The 21,651-nt window shown below is 40.5% G+C and overlaps 1 protein-coding gene across 4 annotated transcripts in view; it reads right to left on the bottom strand.

The window, feature by feature from the left end:
- RFTN2 (raftlin family member 2) overlaps nucleotides 1-21,651 on the bottom strand; it is a 37,766-nt gene that overhangs the window by 9,188 nt on the left and 6,927 nt on the right. For all 4 annotated transcript variants that reach the window (XM_068137953.1, XM_068137954.1, XM_068137952.1 and 1 more), the window contains 6 exons: nucleotides 17,332-17,515; nucleotides 15,829-15,940; nucleotides 13,581-13,890; nucleotides 11,274-11,474; nucleotides 5,859-5,980; nucleotides 4,241-4,344 (listed from right to left, as the gene is read on the bottom strand). In XM_068137953.1, the coding sequence (XP_067994054.1) occupies nucleotides 4,241-4,344; nucleotides 5,859-5,980; nucleotides 11,274-11,474; nucleotides 13,581-13,890; nucleotides 15,829-15,940; nucleotides 17,332-17,515 (1,033 nt within the window). The remainder of the gene's footprint in view (nucleotides 1-4,240; nucleotides 4,345-5,858; nucleotides 5,981-11,273; nucleotides 11,475-13,580; nucleotides 13,891-15,828; nucleotides 15,941-17,331; nucleotides 17,516-21,651) is intronic.

Here is a 21,651-nt window from a genome sequence, read left to right as displayed (position 1 = left end):
CCTATCAACACAGACCTCATGACTAGACCATGGCACCAAGTGCCACGTCCAATCCCCTCTTGAACGCCTCCAGGGACGGTGACTCCACCACCTCCCTGGGCAGCACATTCCAATGACGAATGACTGGCTCGGTGAAGAACTTCCTCCTCACCTCGAGTCTAAACCTCCCCTGGTGCAGCTTGAGACTGTGTCCCCTTGTTCTGGTGCTGGTTGCCTGGGAGAAGAGACCAGCCCCCGCCTGACTGTGGCTTATTTGTAACAATGTGCATTCCTTTGGAGAAAGGAAACAGCCCTACATTAAGCTACAGCTTATACAAGTTCTACCAGGACAGAGAAAGGACAAGATGGTGAGTAGACAATAAGTAAATTAACAGTTTTCTAAGTCTGACCTGATTAAAATGCTGTACACGACAAAGGGGCTATGAGCTTCATTCACAAAGAACTCAGTGACAGTGGGATATCCACAGAATTTAAATGAGAAGTGCTTAGAACAAGCCACTCCATGTCTTCCCTCAGCTCCATGTTCCCTCTTTGCCTCCTAGGGCATTTTGAAAAGGTAGATTGAGTAGTTGGTCATGATCTATTAATAACCCCAAAGTCAGTGGGTTAGCAGTGTATGTGCCTTGCTCATCTTCAGGGACTGCAGTGAGATAAAGGTCACTGCAGAGAAAGGCTGCTCAAGCCTTTTCCGCTGTCTCCTTTCAGGAGGGATGCAGAGCAACAGAAACTCTTCTGTTAAAACACCAGCAATTTTTTTGTCTGCTTGTGCTGTGTGGGCAATAATTTGTCTGTATTGTAGGAAGTCCCCCCCCCCAAAAAAAAAAAAAAAAAATCACCAAGCCAGGAACTAAGTAGCACTGCCACAGTTCTGACTTTCCAAATTTCTGCAATTCCAACTCCTTTGGAATTGCAATCTAGACTTGCAGTTATATTAGTTATCCCAGGCTGATGACTATACCATATCTCCTGGTTGAGAGGAGCTGTTGCATGAAAAACTGAATTATTCCTAAAGCTTTTTTATTTCAGACCACAAACATGTATGAAACTCTACACACTCATAATAACATATGAGTAACTGCACAAGCATTAAGTTACCAGCAAAGTATCTTCCAACATTTTTTCCACTACTAAATTTAACTCCTAAAAGGACTATTAATTGTATCCATGCTATACAGCTTCTCCACTTGGCACAATTACTGCCAAATTCTTGTCCTGAAGACATCTATCTAGTCAGTTAGAGGTGTATGCAATTCAGGATGTCACTGATTATTAGGGATCTGTGGGTTTTGGTCAAAAAAGTTCTTTATGGACTGTGAACAAAATTCAAATACCCAAGGGTAAGGATGGATACAACAAAACATCAACATTGCATCATAGGCATTTTTTTTGTTTGTTTCTATGTCTTACATTCCTGGGAAAAAGAGAAACAGTGACAGAAGAGGGGAACTTCTGTGGGTTTTTCTAGTGTGCTGATCAAAAAAACCCCAGAAGTCCCAAACAACATTGTATTAAACAGAAACTCTGCATGTCTCAGGGTTATGACCACTACCCTTGCTCTACTTGGAACAGCAAAGCCAATGTTTAAGTGTCATGGGTTAGGGCTGTGCTGTTCTAACTCAAACCAGGACATCAAGGAAGTGTTTCCTGGATCCAGTACGATTCAGCCATGGTAGGATTAAATAGGCCTACAGATTGCTGCTCCTGCCTGAAATAGCGCCATGATCCACAACACTCAGCTGTTACATGGCACAAAGACATTTTATGGGGAAGAACATCAGTAAGAAAAAAAAAAAACACCAAATAAACTTCAAATGACAAACCCACATAGCAACAGGCATGAGAGCCTGGTGTTTTCCAGGCTAGGCTATTTCAAATCCTAACCAGACGGAAACAAAAATTCTTTATATACTTGGTACACATTCTTCTATTCATATAAATATGGGAAATCACTTTTCCAGATCATCCCAAAATGCTGCTTTTAAAATTTTCTTCAATGCTTCTGAGGCCAGTTCATATTCAGGCTGGATTTTGAGGTCAAAATCTCAGGTCTGGGAAAAGACCAGCTGTTCAGCAGCATGAAGCATCCTTTTTATCGGGACATTTAACTTGCATTCCTGGGATAATCCACTACCACAGTCACAGCATCTTCCATATCAGACACAGAGTAATCATCCAAGAATTCAGTCTCTTCTTCAACTACCACCATCAAGGCCTAAAAATAGTATTTCTCTGTCACTACTTAACCTTTCAGGACAGAATCATGGTTTTCTGACTCTTAAGAATTCTTAATTCCTAATTAGGAACTCTCGTCTACCAGCTTTTTAAAGACAACTGAATAGCTGTTTTAGACACTACAGGCACACCAAGCACAATTTACAGACTTCTTCCAGAAGTATCTCAAGCCACAACTAGAACAAACATCGACATGCAAAGACAGACTGATAATCTCAGGGTGGCTGCCCAGCAGCTGCTCAGGACATTCTTGACCCTGCTGTTCAAACCCTACAGAGATGGGCACAGTTACACTGCTTGTGAGATATAAGACACTTGAGGTTAAACCTTCTTGCTCATCCTGTGATCCACAGTGCACCACAACTACTAAAATCTCAGTCCCATTGCCTATTTATATCTTTAAAGAGATGGATCTGGATCCTGAAGGCTTAGTCTCAAGCTGTAAGCTTTGGCCAAAAATTCCAGGTGCTTATGAAAACCAGGCTCAGTGGGTCATGTCCTCTTGCAAGTCACCATGGTCAAAGCTCATTACCTTAGATGAAAAAGTCTTATTTGAAGAAATGAACTAAAGAATAGCCTTTTCCTTTCCTATTCTGAAAAGGGCTTTTCTCTGGGAGGAGGAGATTTAGAAGTTCAGAATTCCATAGACTTGGGAAGAAAACAGAGATGCCTAAAAAACCCAGAACACGCCTTACTGTTTAACAGCTGGTAAAAATCAACTATTAAAACCCCCAACTAACAAAAAAAACCCTACCAGAGCCAAACACACCCCAACCCCCTATTTCCTGACCAGAAAAACCTCCTCCTCACATGGGTAAGTTGATTTATTTCCAGTGACTTGAACAAAGTTGCACTTTCTTGCAGTATCTCTCCCAAAGCCTTTGATTTTTTATCTTTTTTCCCCTGTCGTGATTGAACACAGTGAGGTCTGGATCCAAAGATGACTCAAGTCACCCACTCTTTCCGTTGTCCTTAAGGAACTCTAAACCATACCTCAGTACATTTGTTTGCTTTCAAATCAAATGTAACCTTAGTCTAATAGAAAGAAAATTAAAGAGGAGAGGGGCTGCAGAGGTGTACACCAAATCCAGTGTTTCCTTTACCATTTTTTAGCTTGATAGTAAAGAAAGCAGGGTACTTGCAGTAGTAGTTTGTATCTATTGCCCCTTGTTCTATCACAGGGCTCAAGAGAGAAGAAGCTGTCCCTTCCTGACACCCAGCCCTCAGATTTACCAACACTGATTAAATCCCCTCTCTTTTCTCCAGACTCGAAAGCCGCAGGTCTCTTAGCCTTTCCTCATAAGGCAGTCCCTTAATCATCCTTATAGCCCTCTGTTGTACTCTGTCAAGTAGATCCCTGTCCCTCTTGAACTGGGGAGCTTATATTTGGTTAAAAGACTCAATCTGGAACACCCTAAGGGATCCAGGTCTGCTATTTAACTCTTATGTGTACAGAGCCACTTCAATTACCCAAATATTACAGTAAGAGTTGAAATCCAGTAGTTTGGTAGTATACCCAAGATGCAACTTAATGTTTACATTAAGGAAGAGGGGAAACAGCCTATTAACCTATTGGATTAGCAGACTCTTCCCTCTGCTTGGCAATAAATACTGCCTGTCTTGGCATGATGTGACTTCTTACATAGCCTAAATCATTCACCAAGGTCCTAAATCAGTGAAACATTTCAACACTTGTTTGAACTTGAAGCATATGAGTAACACTGTTGCTGGGGACTGAGTGTGATAAAAGGCCTCCTAAATACAATCTTTACTGTTTAGATGTAAACAACCTATATTAAATTTATTAGCATTAATAGTCCAGTTCGAAACTTGAAGTCAGTAGTCCTACAACAGTGTGGCAAAAAAGAGGTTTAATGCTACTTAAGACAGCTCAAGTTTTTTTATGCAGTTAAGATCAGCAGCATTTTTCTTCCTTTTATATTTAAGTAATTCCTTGATCATTCTGAAACTGATACCCCAAAAATGCTGTAATCCACTGTTTGGGTACCTGTCATGTCGTACAATTGGCGTAGGCAGGACACAGGTCAGGAGCCATCCAAACTCAGCCAGCGTGTGCAACAGAGGTCCATAATCTGTTTTAATTTCACATCCCTACATTAATAATTATAAAAAGTAGTAAAGAGACTCCGTACAGGTTTTATTTCATTGCTGTACAAATGACAATGACTATCCTTCATCACAAGATAATCCTTAGAGATGCTATCCACCTGTGTTCTTTAGTGGAGATTCGGTATTTCAAACTGAAAATTTGACATCACAATGTTAGGGGTTGGAAGGGACCTTGAAAGATCATCCAGTGCAACTCTGATGCCAGAGCAGGATCACCTAGAATAGGTCACACAGGAACATAGCCAGGTGGGTTTTGAATGTCTCCAGAGAAGGAGACTCCACAACTTCCCTGGGTGGTCAGTTCCAGTGCTCTGCCAGCCTCGAAGTGAAAAAAGTTTTCCTCTAGAGAAGACAAGACAACAGACAGAACGGAACTTCAAGGATGAGTTCTGACTCTGAGAGACATTCAAAGCACATCTCACTTCACAAACTTGTCATGGTGCTGAAGAAATGCCTAAAACTGTCTAAGCACCATTACAGCTGCCTCACTTTATGTATTTAGAGGCTTTTAGTTCACATCTGAGCAAGAAACATCTCAGCCAGCATTATATTCAAGTTTTGGGGGTTTGGTGGTTGAGCATTTTTTGTTTTGGTTGGGCTTGTGGATTTTGTTTTTTCATAGACTGATAGAGTGCCAGGTTAGAAGGGACTTCCAGGATCATCCAGTCCAACCTTAACAATGTAAGAATATAGTTCAAATGACATGACAGGGTGCTGGGGGCAAGCAGGGCCTTGAAACTGTCTGATGTAGGAGAATCCACCACCTCCCTTGGAAGTTTATTCCAATGCCTAGTAGTTTAAAATAGTCTGTTTTAATATACAAGGTCTTAACTTCATGCTGTTTCTTTTCACATTGATAAGTGTATTTACCATTGAGTATTCCTGAAGTAAGCCCCTAGTATCCCTTCCAACAACAATTACTTTCAGATGTCATTAATTCATCCCAATAAGCTCATAAGATTATTTAATGTTTTCAAATGATTTATTGCTCCACCATGCTACACCATTACATGTAAATTTGCTGGGAGAATGAAGTCTTTCATATGTAGCAGTAAAATCTGACTAGGAATATACATCTGAGAACTACAGTCAATTCACTGTCAATTTTTTTGTGTTCTATTTCTAGGTTTATTTGTACTTCCTTTCCCTTATTTACAAACACTTCAGCACACGGCCATCAGAACTGTGCTTGCTGAAATGAGGTCTAAATTGGTCTGAAACATCCATTTAAAGCCCCCACATTTTCTATAGTGGTCTTTGTTGCTATGGACATTTGTAAATGTCAGGCCAGAATTCTTGTGGCATATTTCTTTTCTGCACACCGGCAAAGACCACAGAAGTCTGATTTAATTTTTAGAACTCAAGCCTTTAGCTTATGTAAGTGACTTCAAGAAATAATCCTGAATGCTTATCAAGTGCTGATACAAGCATCCTGAGGGGAAAACCAAAGGAAAATGTAAGTAAGAAACAGTGTTGGTAAATGATTACCAATTTACCTCAATGACTGTCCATTGTTCAACAACTATTGCATCATTTCCTCTCCTGTTAGAGCCTGGAACCCCAGCACCTTCTTCTTCATAGATAAATAATCCTTCTAAAGATTTGGGCAAGTAGTCCCCTGTGGGCATAAAAATACAAATTGAAAGGTTGGTATCTTACCAAGATGCACAAATAGACATGTTTGTTCTCCATCAACAGTCCTCCAATGATTCAGTAAAACTTTACAGCATCACCAAAATAAAATGAACTGAGACAGCAAACAACTCGTATTTGTGGTTATTTGAGTCTAATTACAACTTGATGAAGTACACAAATCAACTTACTTGGGACCCTTTTTTCTTTACACATTGAACCATTTCATCTCCCCAAAAGCATTAGCCACTGCTCAATCAGATTCCAAACCTCCTGTATTCAACAACCCCCTGAGAGCAGCTAGGCACAAACTTTCTTCATTCCACTCCTGCACTGTACTGTGGACAGTAAGTGTGGCTTCTGGTGTTGCTGGGGAGAGCACAGAGAAACATGAAGTGCAAAGCCTAAGCTACTGCTACCTAAATACCAACACGGCGACAGGAAGGGCCTGCAACAGAAATAACTGTAGGAAGATCCCTGATGGGAAGTAAGTTTCAGAGCTCAGCTCCCTGACTCACTTATTGAAGCCTAGACAGTATCTGGTTGGCCCAAACTAAAGCTGTGCATCAAACACTGATTCTGCTTCTCCTAAGAGCCCTTGGGAAGCCTCCTGGGAGAATGTGACTTGGGAACTGACTGTCCTAAACTCAGTCTGGACAGCAAAATTACATAATCTTCAGAATATCAAATTGAAATCTTCCCTAACATGGCACAGGGAGTTATCTTTTGCCACAATTTCAGGGGAGGCAAAAAAATGTAAAGCAAAACCACACCAAAACCCACATGTGACAATTAGACATTAGAAAGAAGTTCTATACTATGAGGGTGGTGAGACACTGGAACTGGTTGCTCAAAGAAGTGGATGCCTCGTCCAGGGATGAGTTTAAGACCAGGCTGCATGAAGCTTTGAGCACCCTGATCTGGTGGAGGACGTCTCTGCCTATGGTAGAGTGTTGGAACTAGATATTTAAAGTTCTTTCAAACTCAAACCATTCTACAGCAGGTCTGGTTTTAAAACCTGACCAGATTGGCACAGAGGGGGTGTGAGGCAAAGCAGGGATCCCACCTTTTCAGTGCATAATTGTTAATGTACTATAAACTGCCAATTATTTATTCCTATATAGAATGGAGAAGATTGATATAGTCTGAGTTACAATTATTTAGATACTTGCATGCACATCTCTCTTCCACACATGTGTAAATATTAGATGTATCATTTTATCTTTAGATTATGCACAAAAATAATGTACAGGCAACTGAATACACAGCTTGAGGCATAAACAGAAGAATATCTGCACAGCTCCTATTAATTCATAAATCATCTTATGAATTCATGGACTTCAAACTTCCTTCAGCATTCATGCAGATACTTAAAATGTGCAGCCCCATGCAACATGTCAAAATATTCCCTTTACTATAATTTTTCAAACATGATAGAATAACTAAATTTAAAACAGTTTTGGATGCACCTCCACCCAAACAGGATCCAAATGGCTGTTAACACAGAACTGCCCTAGATCACTATTATGTCTCTATCCTCTTTTGGCAGCAGACCAGAACTTGTCAGTTCTTACTTGTCAATAACTTGATTTTTATTCTTTTTTTTTATGTTCACATTTTCCTCCTAACTTTAAAGCAGGTATTGCATTTTGAGCCTGGTAGCAACAAACTTCTGCTGACTCTGGTTTGGAGTCTACAGAGGAGGATTTCTGCAGCTGCCCGTCTTTGTTGCTTGTTGTTAGCTTGCTGTTTTATTAAACAATAGCGAAAAACTTGCTCATTTCACTAAAGCTATATAAAAGACAACTGGTGCTAAAGACACCTCAACACTCTGAAAGCAAACAAGAGTGAGGTGAAAATGACTGTTAGATGTAATTCTAAAGAGGAGTGCAAATCTTTCTCCCCAAAACAGCATTTTAGGTTTCCTCCTGTCATATACCCAACTTTTATCTGGTTATAAACCTCTTCAACATCTACCTCAAGAACAACCATTTTAGCTTAAGATCCCTGTAGCTAAATTAACATCCTCCTATGGCTACAGACACTCAATTGGCTGCAGAATTCCATCCACACAGTGAGTTGTGCCTTTGAATATATCCAGTTTAAATTCATCAGCATTCCACTCATGGGTCTAACTGAAACCAGTTGATGTGGGGTTGAAGCAGAAGCACCAACTGCTGCAAAGGGGCAGCATGAAATCCCTAAATAAAGCACAATCTGAGTATTAAATACGGGATAGTTATTCACAGGGAGAGCAGCAGCCAGCTACAGAGGAATGCCAAGACTGTAAGGCTGTTGTTGGACAACAGCTGCAAATATTAATTTCAACAGCTGCCAGAAACACCCCTCAGTCAATTGTAACTTATCTCCTGAGACTTATTTTCCAGCTCTAAAAAATATTTACTGAAAACTAGGAGTCTGATTTCTCACCTCTCCTCCCCCAAAGGAGAAAGCCCACTTTGTTCTTCCAGTGACTTCAATAGACGGGAATTATAATTTAAGGGAAAAAAGATGAGCAATACAAACTCTGCCACTAAGGCTGTTTATGCAACATGGAATCTGCAGTCTGAGGGGGACTGGCTGCCAAATTCAGTCTGAGGTTAATGCAGTCATGTTGATGTATTCCTCTGATAATCACTAAATGTACTTTATTGGAGAGCTACAGAAATACACCAATTCACAGTCAAAATTAAACTACTGAAAACAACAAAATCCAAAGAGTTCATTATTTTCAGGGTTTGATTTTTGAAGAATTTGTATCAAACTTACAGGGATTTTGTTTGAAATTTGGTTTTCATTTAAGCCCTTGATTAATCCAAGCTTTGCAAAGGGGACACTGAATGCCTAGAATTTTAAATCAGAGTATCAGGAAAGAAAAAAAGGCATTAAATAAGACATATAATAAATATTAAAAGAAGTACTCAAGAGCCCAGTAATTCTAGCCTCCTTCTATAATCCATGTAAGAAGCAGATGTGAAATGCCTTGTGAAAACCACTTTAACACATTATGAAGCAGACTTACCTCACTGCATAATCAGCCTGGATATTACAAAAATTATTTAAGGTCACTGAAACATTTGAAAACTTTTCTCCAGTGCAGCCCTTTGTTTTGCTTGCTTACACTGAACTGCCCAAAGCAGTTCTAGAGGAACACCAACAACTCAGAACTTAGCACAAGTAGGATATAAACGAAGCCAAAGTGTCACATCAGTGAAGCATAAATCCTAAGTTTGCCATCAAACAACATTTGTCACTAATTCTGAAATGAGGAACTATGCCAGACTGTCTTGGTCTGCTCCCCTAACATCAGGGTACTACCATTTTCTTCGTATTATTTTCAAGTAATTGCACAACAGTAGCTACACACTGGGTTTTGCAACAGTTTAATTTCTGTCTTTCAGGCAAATTCAGTTCAAATGGAAATGAATCTCTTAATTATGTATTTTGCCAACAGGAGTTTCAGAACTCAAAACCCTTTGGCCAATAGAGCTGCTCCTGTTATCAGCAGTGGCCACACTGTCCCCAGCTCTATCAGAGACCAGGATTTGAGGCTCAGCAAGGTGTACTACTAAGGGCCTGAGCCAGCAGCAGCAGCACTGTTGACACACAGCTTGTGCCTCTTTATCAGAAGATGATGACTAGGAGCTCTGTAAAAGCCAGTAGGAGCTCTCCAGTATAAAAACTGAGGTTTAACTATCATTTCCAGAATAAAGAGGAAAACCCTGCAGCCTGATGATCTCTCTCTGTAACAACCTGAGTGTTAACCAAGCTGGCAGATTCCTGCAGAAGAACGCAGGAAGCAGGAGGGACCAGTCTCTTCTCTGCCAATGTCCTGGAGGATCTGCCTACAGTTGAAGGCAAGGACAAACCCAGGTTTGTCTGCCCTCTACATACCTCCATGTCTGACCAGAAGAACCTGCAGAAACATCCTGAAACTTTAGGACCAAAACTTGAGTTTTAATCCAATTTGATATTTTGGAAAGAGTTTTTAAGCCCAAAGAGCTGGAGAATGCAGGAAGCACAGTAAACTTGACTTGGGTTTAATGGCACAATCTGCACACACAGCCAAAGGTGTTGCACCTTTTTATCAATACAGGCTGGGGGATGAGGTGATAGAAAACAGCCCTGAAGAAAGACTTAGGGGTTCTGGTGGATGAGAAGCCAGACATGAGCCAGCAACATGCACTTGCAGCCCAGAAGGCCAATAACATCCTGGGCTGTATCGAAGGAAGTGTAGCCAGCAAGTCAAGAGAGGTGATTCTAACACTACTCTGCTTCATGAAACCTCACCTGCAGTACTACATCCAGCTCTGGAGCTCTCAACACAGCTAAGACATGGACCTGATGGAGTGGGTCCAGAGGAGGTCCACAAAAATTATCAGAGGGCTGGAGTACCTATGTTACAAGGACAAGCTGAAGGAGCTGGGGTTGTTCAGCCTGGAGAAGAGAAAGCTCCAGTGAGGCCTAATGGCAGCCTTCCAGTACCTGAGGGGGCCCTACAAGAAGGCTGCAGAGGGACTGTTTACAGAGGTCTGCAGTGATAGGATGGGGGGCAATGGTTTAAAATTAGAGGAGCAGATTTAGATTGGATGATAGGAACAAGTTCTGAACCATGAAGGTCATGGAACACTGGAATAGGTTGTCCAGGGAGGCAGTTAAGGCCCCATCCTTAAAGGTATTCAACATCAGGCTCAACAAGGCTCTGAGCAACATGAATTAGTGGAGGATGTCCCTGTTGACTGCAGGTTGGACTAAACCTTTGGAGATCCCTTCTAACCCAAGCCATTCTGGTTCTATGCTCTTCTGCCTCACTGGAAATATTTGAGACTGCAGCACAGTTACCTACAGTGAACAGCATAGCATGAACATCAGGGAAACATGTATCTAATGCTTTCTTTTCCCATTGCATTTTCCTTAAACACCAAAGCAATAAACCCCCCAAACAAAGAACAAACAAAACCACCATAAACAAACAAAAAACTGCCACTAACACCACCAGAAACCAAAACAAACAACAAACCAAACCAAGCAAACTAGCCCAAATATTTACTATAATGCTAGATTAACTTCCTGCCTTGGAAATCTTTGATTTGATTAAAACAAAGCTGAAATGCCAATTACTCAGAGTTAGAACTGCCCCAAACCCCATGTTTTTCTCACAGATTCTATAAGTTTACAATGACTAAACATGTTTACATATCACCCTCACACCAAGCAGCAAAGCAAATTTTGTAGTGTACATGAGTAAAAGCTGGATGATATTCTGGGACAGTACTCACCTTTACAAGTTTCCCAGTGGACAACAGAATCAATTAAGGACAATCCTTGCTTATAATAAAATGTGGTTAACTCTAGCCAGTCTGCTTCTAGTGTACTAATGACTGGCCCTTTCCTTGTTACTTTCATAGAGAGAGCACCTTCATGATAGGTCCAGCAGGTAGAATCATCATCAAAAACATTGAAGACTGTATATAGCTTATCTAAGGAAAGAAAGAGGAAGAATGAACCTCTGAAATACACTGCTCAAAAATAATTATCTCTGATTTCTACTCATAGTACATTTTTTTTTACCCATTATTTTATGAGGATTACTTATCAGTATCATTAGCTGTTTACTGGGGGTGTTCTCACAATAAAACTGATGAATGAGTTAATCACACAAAAAATGATGTGTGTCTTTAGATGTTATTTTATAGCTAGGCATATCTGTTTATGTTTTACAAACTCATAAACAGGCATTTATTAGCAATTCAATTTGACAAACCCTCATCAATTGAGGAAATCTCTGGTGAGAAGTTAAGTCCTGCTTGTATAAATGTCTTCTACATATAAACATATCTCACTGCTGTGGAGAAATAACAGATCAGCTGCCCAAAAATGCTCTCAGATTGCCCAATACTTTAACAGCTGAGCAGCCTAAATCAACACAAAACAAACTCCAAAAAAGCAGAAGTATTCACATTGCCAAAACAAAGGAATGTGGTTTAGATGACCCCAATTAAGATGCTAGTGTCTTTAGGCTGCAAAAACAGGAGAAGATTTCAATGCAGGGTTTGGACTGTAAGTAGTCCAAATGAATCTGTGGGAGAACCCTCCTCTGTTTTGAGGTTACCGCATCCACTGCAAGTGCCTGGAACAAGGCGAATTTAGGACAACATCTGGAAACCATCAGGAAGAGATTCCTCTCCTCTTTCTACAGTTTAATTTTCTCACCTCCACAGGTGATGCTAGGGTAAATGTGTTTAAAGAAGCCTAACAGATTCTTGCTAAAGCCTTGTAAAGAGTTTCCTGAGAAGACTGCATGTGGAGGATGTACTGGTTGCTAATCCACCTGCTCATACCAGACTGCATTGATAATGCTCCTAACACAAACAAAATCACTTTTTACTTCCAAGGTTTCTCTTCTGATACACAGAGCAAAGTCATTACTTCAAGCTGTAAGGAAACTTTAACAGATATGCCAGGACTGCTTTAATTCCAGTGTTAGAAATAAGAGGGATGTTATCTCAGTGCTTAGAGTCATTACACTGCCAGTACACAAACTGGAGAGGGTGCTTTTTAGAGCTTCCCTTGCCCATAAGGGAGAAATTTCTTATATTCCTTACAACTCTAACCTGAGTTAAAGTTTCAAGCCGCCTGCTTTCCACAAAAGACTATCCTGATTTAGTTCTCATGCTTTAGATTATTTATTCCTTTTCATTGTTTCTTCTTGACAAACCCAGAGGCCTTAGTGCTTCAGCATCAGAAGCCAGTTTCAGGCAACCTCACACAGAGCCTAGGGCAAGTGTCTCAGATTCTTGGACCACTATATTTTCTAACACAGCACCAACACTTTTCACTGACACTTTTCCTTCCTATACAACCCTTTAAATGCTTACTTCTGTCTAGTTTAAGTTCATTTTGTAACAATTATCCTCTCTGCTTTCATGGTCAATGCATTAATCCAAGTGATCTCTTTCAGGATGCTTCTTGAAGGCATGTTAACCAGAAAGAATCCATTATGAACGGATTAGCTTCCTATACATTATGTTCATTTGAAAGAAACAAAAAAAAATCTAGCTCTGGCTCTTTGCTCTCAGGTTTTGAGACAGGCTAAAAGGAAATCATAAGTGTTACAGATTTCCAGGGACATGTTATGATTTAAGAATAAGCAAAAACCTGAAGCATTTAGGAAAAGGTTTTAAAGCAATTGCATCCTTCTAAACAGATTTTTACTGCCATGTATTTGCTACACACAGCAAACAAAAAAGCCTATTGGTTTGCACCACATTTAAAATCAGAATGACATTGTGCACAGCTTCGGGGGGTTAAACTTGGGGGTTCTCCTTTCTCTTTAACTGACAAATTGCAATTCTCACAGTACAGGTAGAATATTCTATAGAGAAACAAACAAATCTGAAATATAAATCCAAGATATTACAGTTCATGCACAGCAGAAAGCAAGTATTTCTTTTTAGAAATATATATGCATTTAAGGAGCCAGTATCTGATACAACAAAACATGCTGTTATTCTTTCCAACACCATTTTAGATCACCAGCTCCCTAAAATACCTTCTGTCTGCTATAAACAAGCAGCATTTATTACCGTCTCCTTTTCGTGGTTTAACAGGGTTGAAATCTCTTCCAAACTGGAAATCTGCATCTTGGAACAGGCTGCTTTCTCCTTGCATTTCCTCCTCTATCCCACTCTCAGATGAGTGGCCACTCAATGTCCCTTCATTCCAGTTTTTATAGTTTTCGTCAGAATTTGTTCTGTGTTCCCTATTCTTTCTGCCCAGCGTCAATTCCAGCTCTGCAGTTGCATCTGTGCCTGTCCCATTGCAGGCTTTAGGTTGTGGAAAATGCTGTGTTACAAATCCCACAAACTTCTTCCCTCTTTTAGCAGCTGTGTTAACCTGTAATGAAATTACAAACAAATTTAGCTGCGAAGTGACTTCAGAACACCAAGAAGCCTTCTAAAAGCTTCCATATTCATGGCCTAGTTAACTGCTAATTCTCAAGGACACAGACAAATCTCTGAGCCAAAAGGGTGGCTTGTCTTGGGATACTGCCCATGTTTCAAAGCAAATGGAAGTCTTCCAGCATGTTTCTGGACTCAGGCCAAGTAAGGTGGCCAATGCTGGTAAAGTCCTTCCTTTAGAACAAATCTCACATACGTTAGTTGCTGTGAAAGCAGTATATTGGTGTGATAAGTAGTATTGCTTCTCTGAACATCTAATACTTGTTATGCTAAAATCACTGACTGCTCATTGTACAGAAGTATCTGTCATGTGTCATGATTCATTATCCCCTGGTTCCCTTAAAGGTTACTAGGCATCACTCTTCCTGAGGATAGTGCAGGAGCACAGAAAGGAGGAATATGTAAGCTTATTAAAACCTCTAACACTGCTTTCAGCCATTGGTGGGTATTGCCTGCACTGACAGCTCAAAACACAACCTGTGGGATGTGTCTGTTCTTGGAAGGAGAACTGTTTTTCACTGGGATAAGGAGTAGGAGAGTGATCCTACTGCCATCCTGTGCTACAAACTCCCCTATGCAGTGGAGCCTTCCCAGAAAATATAGGAACTCCAGCTTAGAAAGAAGAACTTGCCAGGGAAGTACTGAATTCAATGAGGGAAGGATCCCTACCCAGTTAACTCACATGAGCAACTAAATTGAAGTGAGTAACCCCTGATGGTGCTGCAATCCTCTTAGCGCCATGGTAGAAAGAGTTGCTGCACCCATCACCATTATGTATGGACAGCCCAATTACTGATTATAGAGATGTGCTGCTTCTGAGACAACCAAAATGACCTTCAGTGTGACAAGCAACATGCAGAAAGAGGGGTAATAAGACAATCTTCTCCCTGAAACACCACAAAGTCTGTTTCAGATGTGTTTCAAGATGTGTTTCTACTGCATTGCTAGCTTAATCTTTAACACTAGGAACAATGTAAAACCTATTTTCACATATTGCTTCTGTACTAGATTTGCTTGCAAGCCTGAATCACTGCTCATCTCAAGCATATTTTTGTGTTTGCCTGGTATGCTAGACAAACCATGTTGAGATAGGCATATAGTACAGATGTGTACTGAAATCCCATTTTAAAGCTGAAATACCTGAGCATTTCACATCAGGCCATTTAGACATTTAAAACAACTTTGTGATAATCTTAAAGATCATTAAAGATCTCCAACCCGCTTTTTCTTCCACTTCTTGGCAATTAACAGAGAAGATACCACTGTGCCTCTTGTAATAACAAGAGCTTCCTATTTGGACAAGTCTTCAGCTTTGCAGAGGAAGTCACATACAAAAAGCAGCAAACCAGAGCTGGCATTCCAGGGGAAGCTTAGCTTTCTTTAGCTTCACAGGATTTTCAACAGCTGTGTAAAATAAATATTTAATGTAGTCACTATGTATGTTGTATCTCTGTTAAAGAATGGGAAAAGGCTTGCATAGAAATTGAATGTGTTCAAGGTCACTAGCAGTATCTTACTTAACCCAGACAACATAAAACTTCAGATTTATTTTTTTTTTTACTATTAATTTCAGAGGAAACTATCTTACAAGAATTTTATAAAGACTGAGTGGGAGTTGGGGCCTGATCCTGCTTTCAGTGGTGTAAAAAAAACCAGTCTTTTAGCTTTATAGGGCTTAATACCAACTTCTAGATTAGAAAAAAACCAATAGCAAAGAAAGAACTATTTTGGCATCAAGAAAACAAACAATCTTTGTAACTTCTGTGAAATAAACTTCAACTCAAACTCACAAAAATAAAAAACAACTAGTAGATTTATAAATATGGTAGAAATAAGAATCTCAACAGAGGTTTGAAAACCCCCTCCCCATTACCTTTTCTACCAGTTCTTTCACTAGCTCATTTGTCAGTGTTTCACACACTAAAGGACATTCCTCGATCACCAGCCTGGGGTGCCTTTGTCCTCTGGGTGCTGCATGCTTCTGGCTAGAACACAGGAAGAAAGCAGTCTTTGTCAGGAGCTTGTTGCTAACTTGGGCAAATGCTTGCACACAGAATTCTTTTCTTTCTGAGTGGTTATGAACAAAATTCTGGCAATGCTTCTTCATACTTTCACAGAGAACTCAGCAGGTTTTGGTGATTTGCTCAATTTCTTTCATGAAAAGGCAGGTACTGTGCATTACAATGGCAGAGTAAGAATACTAATGTTGAGTAGGAGTTTCAGATGAAGACTGCTAACAGACATCTGTTGGGAACTGAGCTTTATTGAGAAACGGCTCAAACAAACCCTCAAGTCTGCAACTGCAAAACACAAAACTAAGCTTTATATGTAGCAAACAAATCAGGTACAGTTGTGCTGAAGACACACCGTTAATAGAAATGGTACTCTGAGACAGTAACAAAACCAGCAGCATGTTAACAAAAGCAGAGCTGCTGCTACTGTATGAAGTATGCAGGCAAATACTGGAAGCACAATGCAGAGAATCACTTGGGGTTATGTAATCTTTAAACCACTCAGACTTGAGAATCCCACAAGCTGTAACTTCCATTTAAAAAGCTGAAGAACAGTATTCATTATGCTTTATCTAAAGCCAGTTAGAGTATTAGTCAAGACAAGATAATTTGGAGTGTTATCAATAATATCATGGGATCTTTTTTGACACAGTTTTTCACTTCAGAATGAGATACATCAGTGATCTATACAGGTATAAAACGTTACTCAGTAGTGGCAGAAAGTATTTGTCTACAGGAAAACCAAACACAGGTACATATAGCACCTGCACAGGAAATTGGGAATTAACATACAAGAGCTGGAACAAGCACAAAAACCTTCTCTCTCCCTCAGTATCAAAACCAAGCTTTTGTATGACCTCCAGTCACAGAATGATTATTTCCTTCTTAAGATGAAAAGACAAACTATCTCTGACCAACTACGTCACACTACAGGTAATTTTCCCTGGATGAAGCTCTTATGGGAAGAGCCAAAACATGAAAGTTGGAAATGAAGAAAAACCAGACATAGGATAATTCAAAGCAATTTATTAATCAGAGTGTTTTGTTTAATCTTGTATTTGCTGTGAGTTCTAAGGCAGATAATACTTTACTATAAAATTTTGTTTAAGGGTAAATTAACTATTGCTAATGATAAGCAACATTGGATTTTGTTTGTACATTTACTAAGGCAGAATAAACATTAGACTATTGGGTGCTTACCATTAAACACATGACTAACTTGCTCACCTTTCTATGCAAGCAGTGGTTATTTGATTCTGAGGGGCTCATTTCAAGTTGAGAATCAATTATGCATGTTGAGCAATCCCCTCACCAACAGCCCAGGTCAGTAGTAGCTCGAGGTATTCCAATCATTTTGGCATTACCTGGATTTCAGCCGTGAAAGCACCACTCGATACATGTGACTTGCGGGGAAGGTCCTTCTGCGGCCGATGGGCAGCATGATGGGATGAACAGCTCCCACAACATAGCCTTTGCTGTAGTATTCTTCTACCTTGGATGCTATCTCCAACACAGAACTGATCTTGATCACTTCTGGATTTGAGGAAGCTAAGCAGTGAAAGCAGAAAAGCAGCACATTATACAGTGGATGTCCATATATTTTTGGGGGGGTGAGCTCCTCCTATCTAAACCATAAGTTCTGTCCCAAGGCATTTACTGAAGAGCCACAGCAGACTCTCTGCTGATTCAACAGTATTCAGCTCACTGAAGCACATGTTTTTACAAGTTAATACAACCTATTTTTAATCTCTGGCAATACTTTCTATTAGATCTAACTTTGCCAAGCTAATTTAAGAGTGGTGTCGACATCTACACACACCACAGGTCTGAACTTACAGAAACTGTTTTGTCTTGCCAAAGCCTTAAACATACTGAAACAGTATCCTTCGACCCCAGCTATGAGATAAATTCCCATACAGTGAATTGCAGCCTAGAAAAACTGGTTGATTTTTCTTCAGGATTTATTTTGGAGCCCTTAGAAGTCACCAGTGGATTATGGGATGGAATTTTAACATAGTCCCAACTCTTTTTTTCCAGTAAATCTAAGCACAGATTAGTTAAGTAAGCTACACAGTGTCACCAGGTCCTAAGAAGAATCCCTGTGAATACATGCAAGCACTACCAATCAGTAAGCAACAGCTGGGTACTACACAGCTACTGGGAGAAACCACAGTGATAAAGGGAAAACTTCCTGAGAAGCCTTTTTTTTTGGACAGCTCTAACACCAAGAAGGGCAAGTTTCCACACTTACCAGATGATGCAGTCTGCCACAGGCAGACTACTGCCCATTCCTCTCAATTCCAAGTGGAACTGCAGATGCTCTCAGAAGCAGGGTATCTGTTGAGGAATGGCTTGAATTGCAGGGACATGGTTCTATGGAACAGCTATTTGATCAGAGTGTATGGGCCAGACTCCATCTTGCTGTTTACTGCTCACAGCTTAGCTGGTATGCTGATGTAGCAAGGTCACCACAGCACTGTGACTGTGCTTGCAGTTTCTCATAAGATAGCACTATGTGAAATAGTTACTTACAAGATAGTAGTATGTGAAACAAAGTATATATGCGAAACAAAGACCTACTGAGAAAGAAGGCTGTGGAGTTGCACGTAGGCCTAACTGCAAGTAGGTTGGATAATATGATGTAACCCTGGACTAATAGCTAATAGAATAATGACATGTATGCATACTTAGCTGCTGAATATACTATATAAGCTGTGCTTTCAAACAATAAAGTTGAAGCCTGATTACCAATCATTGATTGTCTGCTCGATGCTTCCCACCGCAACAGGTATCAATACCCACACAGTGACTGAAGAGTCATTATGTCAGCATAAATTGGCCATTTTGCAGGTATGAACTCTTAAGACAGCCTAGCTTGGAATTTGATGGTCTCCATCATGGCCCCTGCTGCAAGTTACATACTTCCGTTCTGATGGGTCCATCTCTCTTGGGAGATGTGCAGTGCCTCAAGACCAGTGTTCAGCTGTATTAAAGCATGCCATAATTGGCATTAAATAACCTGACAACACTGGTTTTGAGATGCAAACATTTTGACACACCACTTGAAACACTCCCTTCCAAACTCTGCAATGAACTGAACACAACTCTCCTCTGATTCTGTTATTGAAAAATAAAAGTGGAAAAAACACCTAGTAAATGCAGTAACAGATCTCACCATCTTGTAAATGTATTAAGAGTTAATTTTGTGTTCTTACATTCCATTATCTACTTGCTCTGTATTATAGGTGGGCTGCAGAAAGGAATTTAAGGACTTCAAAGTCACAGCAAGTTACAGAATCTACCTATCCTAGTGGTTTGAACAGTCAAACTACATGAATGAGTTTTCTAATAAACAGAATTGAGACTGAGGCACCATCAGCAAATTTGCAGATCACACAAAGCTGAGTGGTGTGGTTCACAAGTCTGAAAAATCAGGATAGGTGCTATCCAGCAGGACCTCCACAGGCTGGAAAAAGAATCTCATGAGGTTCAGTAAGGCAAAGTGCAAAGTTCTGCACTTAGGCCAAGGCAACCCTAGATATCAATCCAGGCTGGGGGATGACAGAGTTGAGAGAAGCCCCACAGAAAAGGACTTAGGGGTGCTGGTGGACAAGAAGCTGGACATAAGCCAACAGTGTGCGCTTGCGGGCCAGACGGCTAATGGCATCCTGGGCTGCATCAAAAGTGTGGCCAGTAGATGGAAAAAGGTGATTCTGCCACTCTGCTCTGCTCTTGTGAGACCTCACCTGCAATACTGCATCCAGCTCTGGAGCCCTCAACACAAGAAGGACATACCTAATGGAACAGGTCTAGAGGAAGGCCATGAAAATAACCAGGCAGCTGGAGTACCTCTGTTACAAGGACAGGCTGAGAGAGCTGGGGTAGTTAAGCCTGAAGAAGAAAAGGCTCCAGGGAGACCTAATAGCAGACTTCCAGTACCTGAAGGGGGCCTACACAAATGCTGCAAAGCAACTGTTTCCAAAGGCCTGCAGTGATAAGAGGCAACAGGTTGAAATTAGAGAACACATCTAGACTGGATGTTAGGAGGAAGTTCTTTGCCATAAGGGCAGTGGAACACTGGAACAGATTGCCCAGGGAGGTAGTTGAGACCCCGTTCCTGAAGGCATTCAACATCAGGATCAACAATGTCCTGAGCAACCTGATCTAGTGGAGGATGTCTTTGCTAAGTGCAGGAGGATTGGACTACGTGATGCTTGGAGGTCCCTTCAAACCCAAATCATTCTATGATTCTATAAATTAGAATTCATGAATGATGTGTTGTATAAGACATCAATCTCTATACTGCTTTCCCACTCTAAAATGGGAATAACACCATGATATGTTATAGATATAAAATACATCTTGGTGTTCTCTGTACGTGTACATATATAGATACACATATATTATGGAGGGCTTTTAAAAGCAAACCAGCAAAAAAACCCGAGAGTAAACCCAAACCAGAAACAAGTGTTTTACAACATTCAAATACCTTTAGATACTGAGTTCTGCAAAAGGGAAAAAGGAATGGAAGCCTCCTTTGCTTGCCACTGTGAGAGCCTTAACAGCTCAAGTAAGCCATCCAAATACCATGGGAAATGGGCACTACCAAAAAGTATCACTAACACGTATAGGTGGTTTACTGCTGATAACTAGCAAATTCAACCTGTTAACTCCATTGTTTGCAGCTATGGGGACTGGGCTGTGACACTTCCTTGTGCTACCCCGCCTCACATTTTAAGCAGACAGAGCATTACAGCCCTTCCTTTCATAGAGCGATGATGCTGTTCCCTTAGTGACACCCCACCCCACCCACTCAGTAAACCCAGGAGACTTCAAATACATATCAAATAACTACCCTGCAGTGCACAAGCCAAAGAAGCAGGAACACATGCAACGTGGTCATTATGTCATTGATTTTGACAATGTCATTTTTCATTAAGAAATTTCCTTCACAGTAGGTCATCAAAATACTTCTACAAAGAAGAGAACTACAGATGCCCTGCTAGCTGCAGAGATAGCATGCACGGTATGGAAGATGGCAAAACAGCTCCTTCATAAGTATTCCGGCTGTTATTCAGAACAAGAACTTCACAGCACATCTTAGAGGGCTGCATTAATATTTCTCCCTTTTCCTACAAAGAGGGTTATGGAAAAGGCATAAACAATTCTACCTGAGTAGAAGTATTTATCCCTACTTTGTGGTTAAACTGACCTCAAAGAATCACAGATGCTTTTGTAACTGAGACATGTCTCATGGTGGAAAGTGTAGAATTCACAATCCCTGCCAGCCATTTCAAGTTAACCTTTGGAGTCCACTGCTCCCTTTCCTTTGTACTGTTCAATCCCACCAAAATAAGAGATTGGATGTCTATTTTTTTTGTTTGGGGTTCTCCTGAGGTAGAAAAACCTCCATGGAACTCAAAGCTGATTTTTACAATAGGGATAGGAGTATTTTGTGGAGCACTATGGGAGGGGTCAAGGTACAACATGTAGTTAAGACATGTAGGGACTCCAGCCTATGAATTTAGACTACAGTATTGTTCACCTGATCTGCAGTATAGACCACCTGTTCCCTCAGTGGCAGGGGCATACACTGAAAGGAACAGGAGAACCCATGCCATCAACAAATGGCCAGAAGTGGAATTTGAGCTTCTTTGATCGGGGGCAACTTCTACTGCACCTGA

The sequence above is a fragment of the Melanerpes formicivorus genome, unplaced genomic scaffold (genome assembly GCF_026170545.1).
Source record: "Melanerpes formicivorus ecotype bairdi unplaced genomic scaffold, bMelFor1.0.p_v2 SCAF_5, whole genome shotgun sequence".
In the NCBI taxonomy this organism is placed as follows: Eukaryota; Metazoa; Chordata; class Aves; order Piciformes; family Picidae; genus Melanerpes; species Melanerpes formicivorus.
Note: the sequence above shows the minus strand (reverse complement) of the source record. Positions and strands in the feature narration are given on the sequence as shown.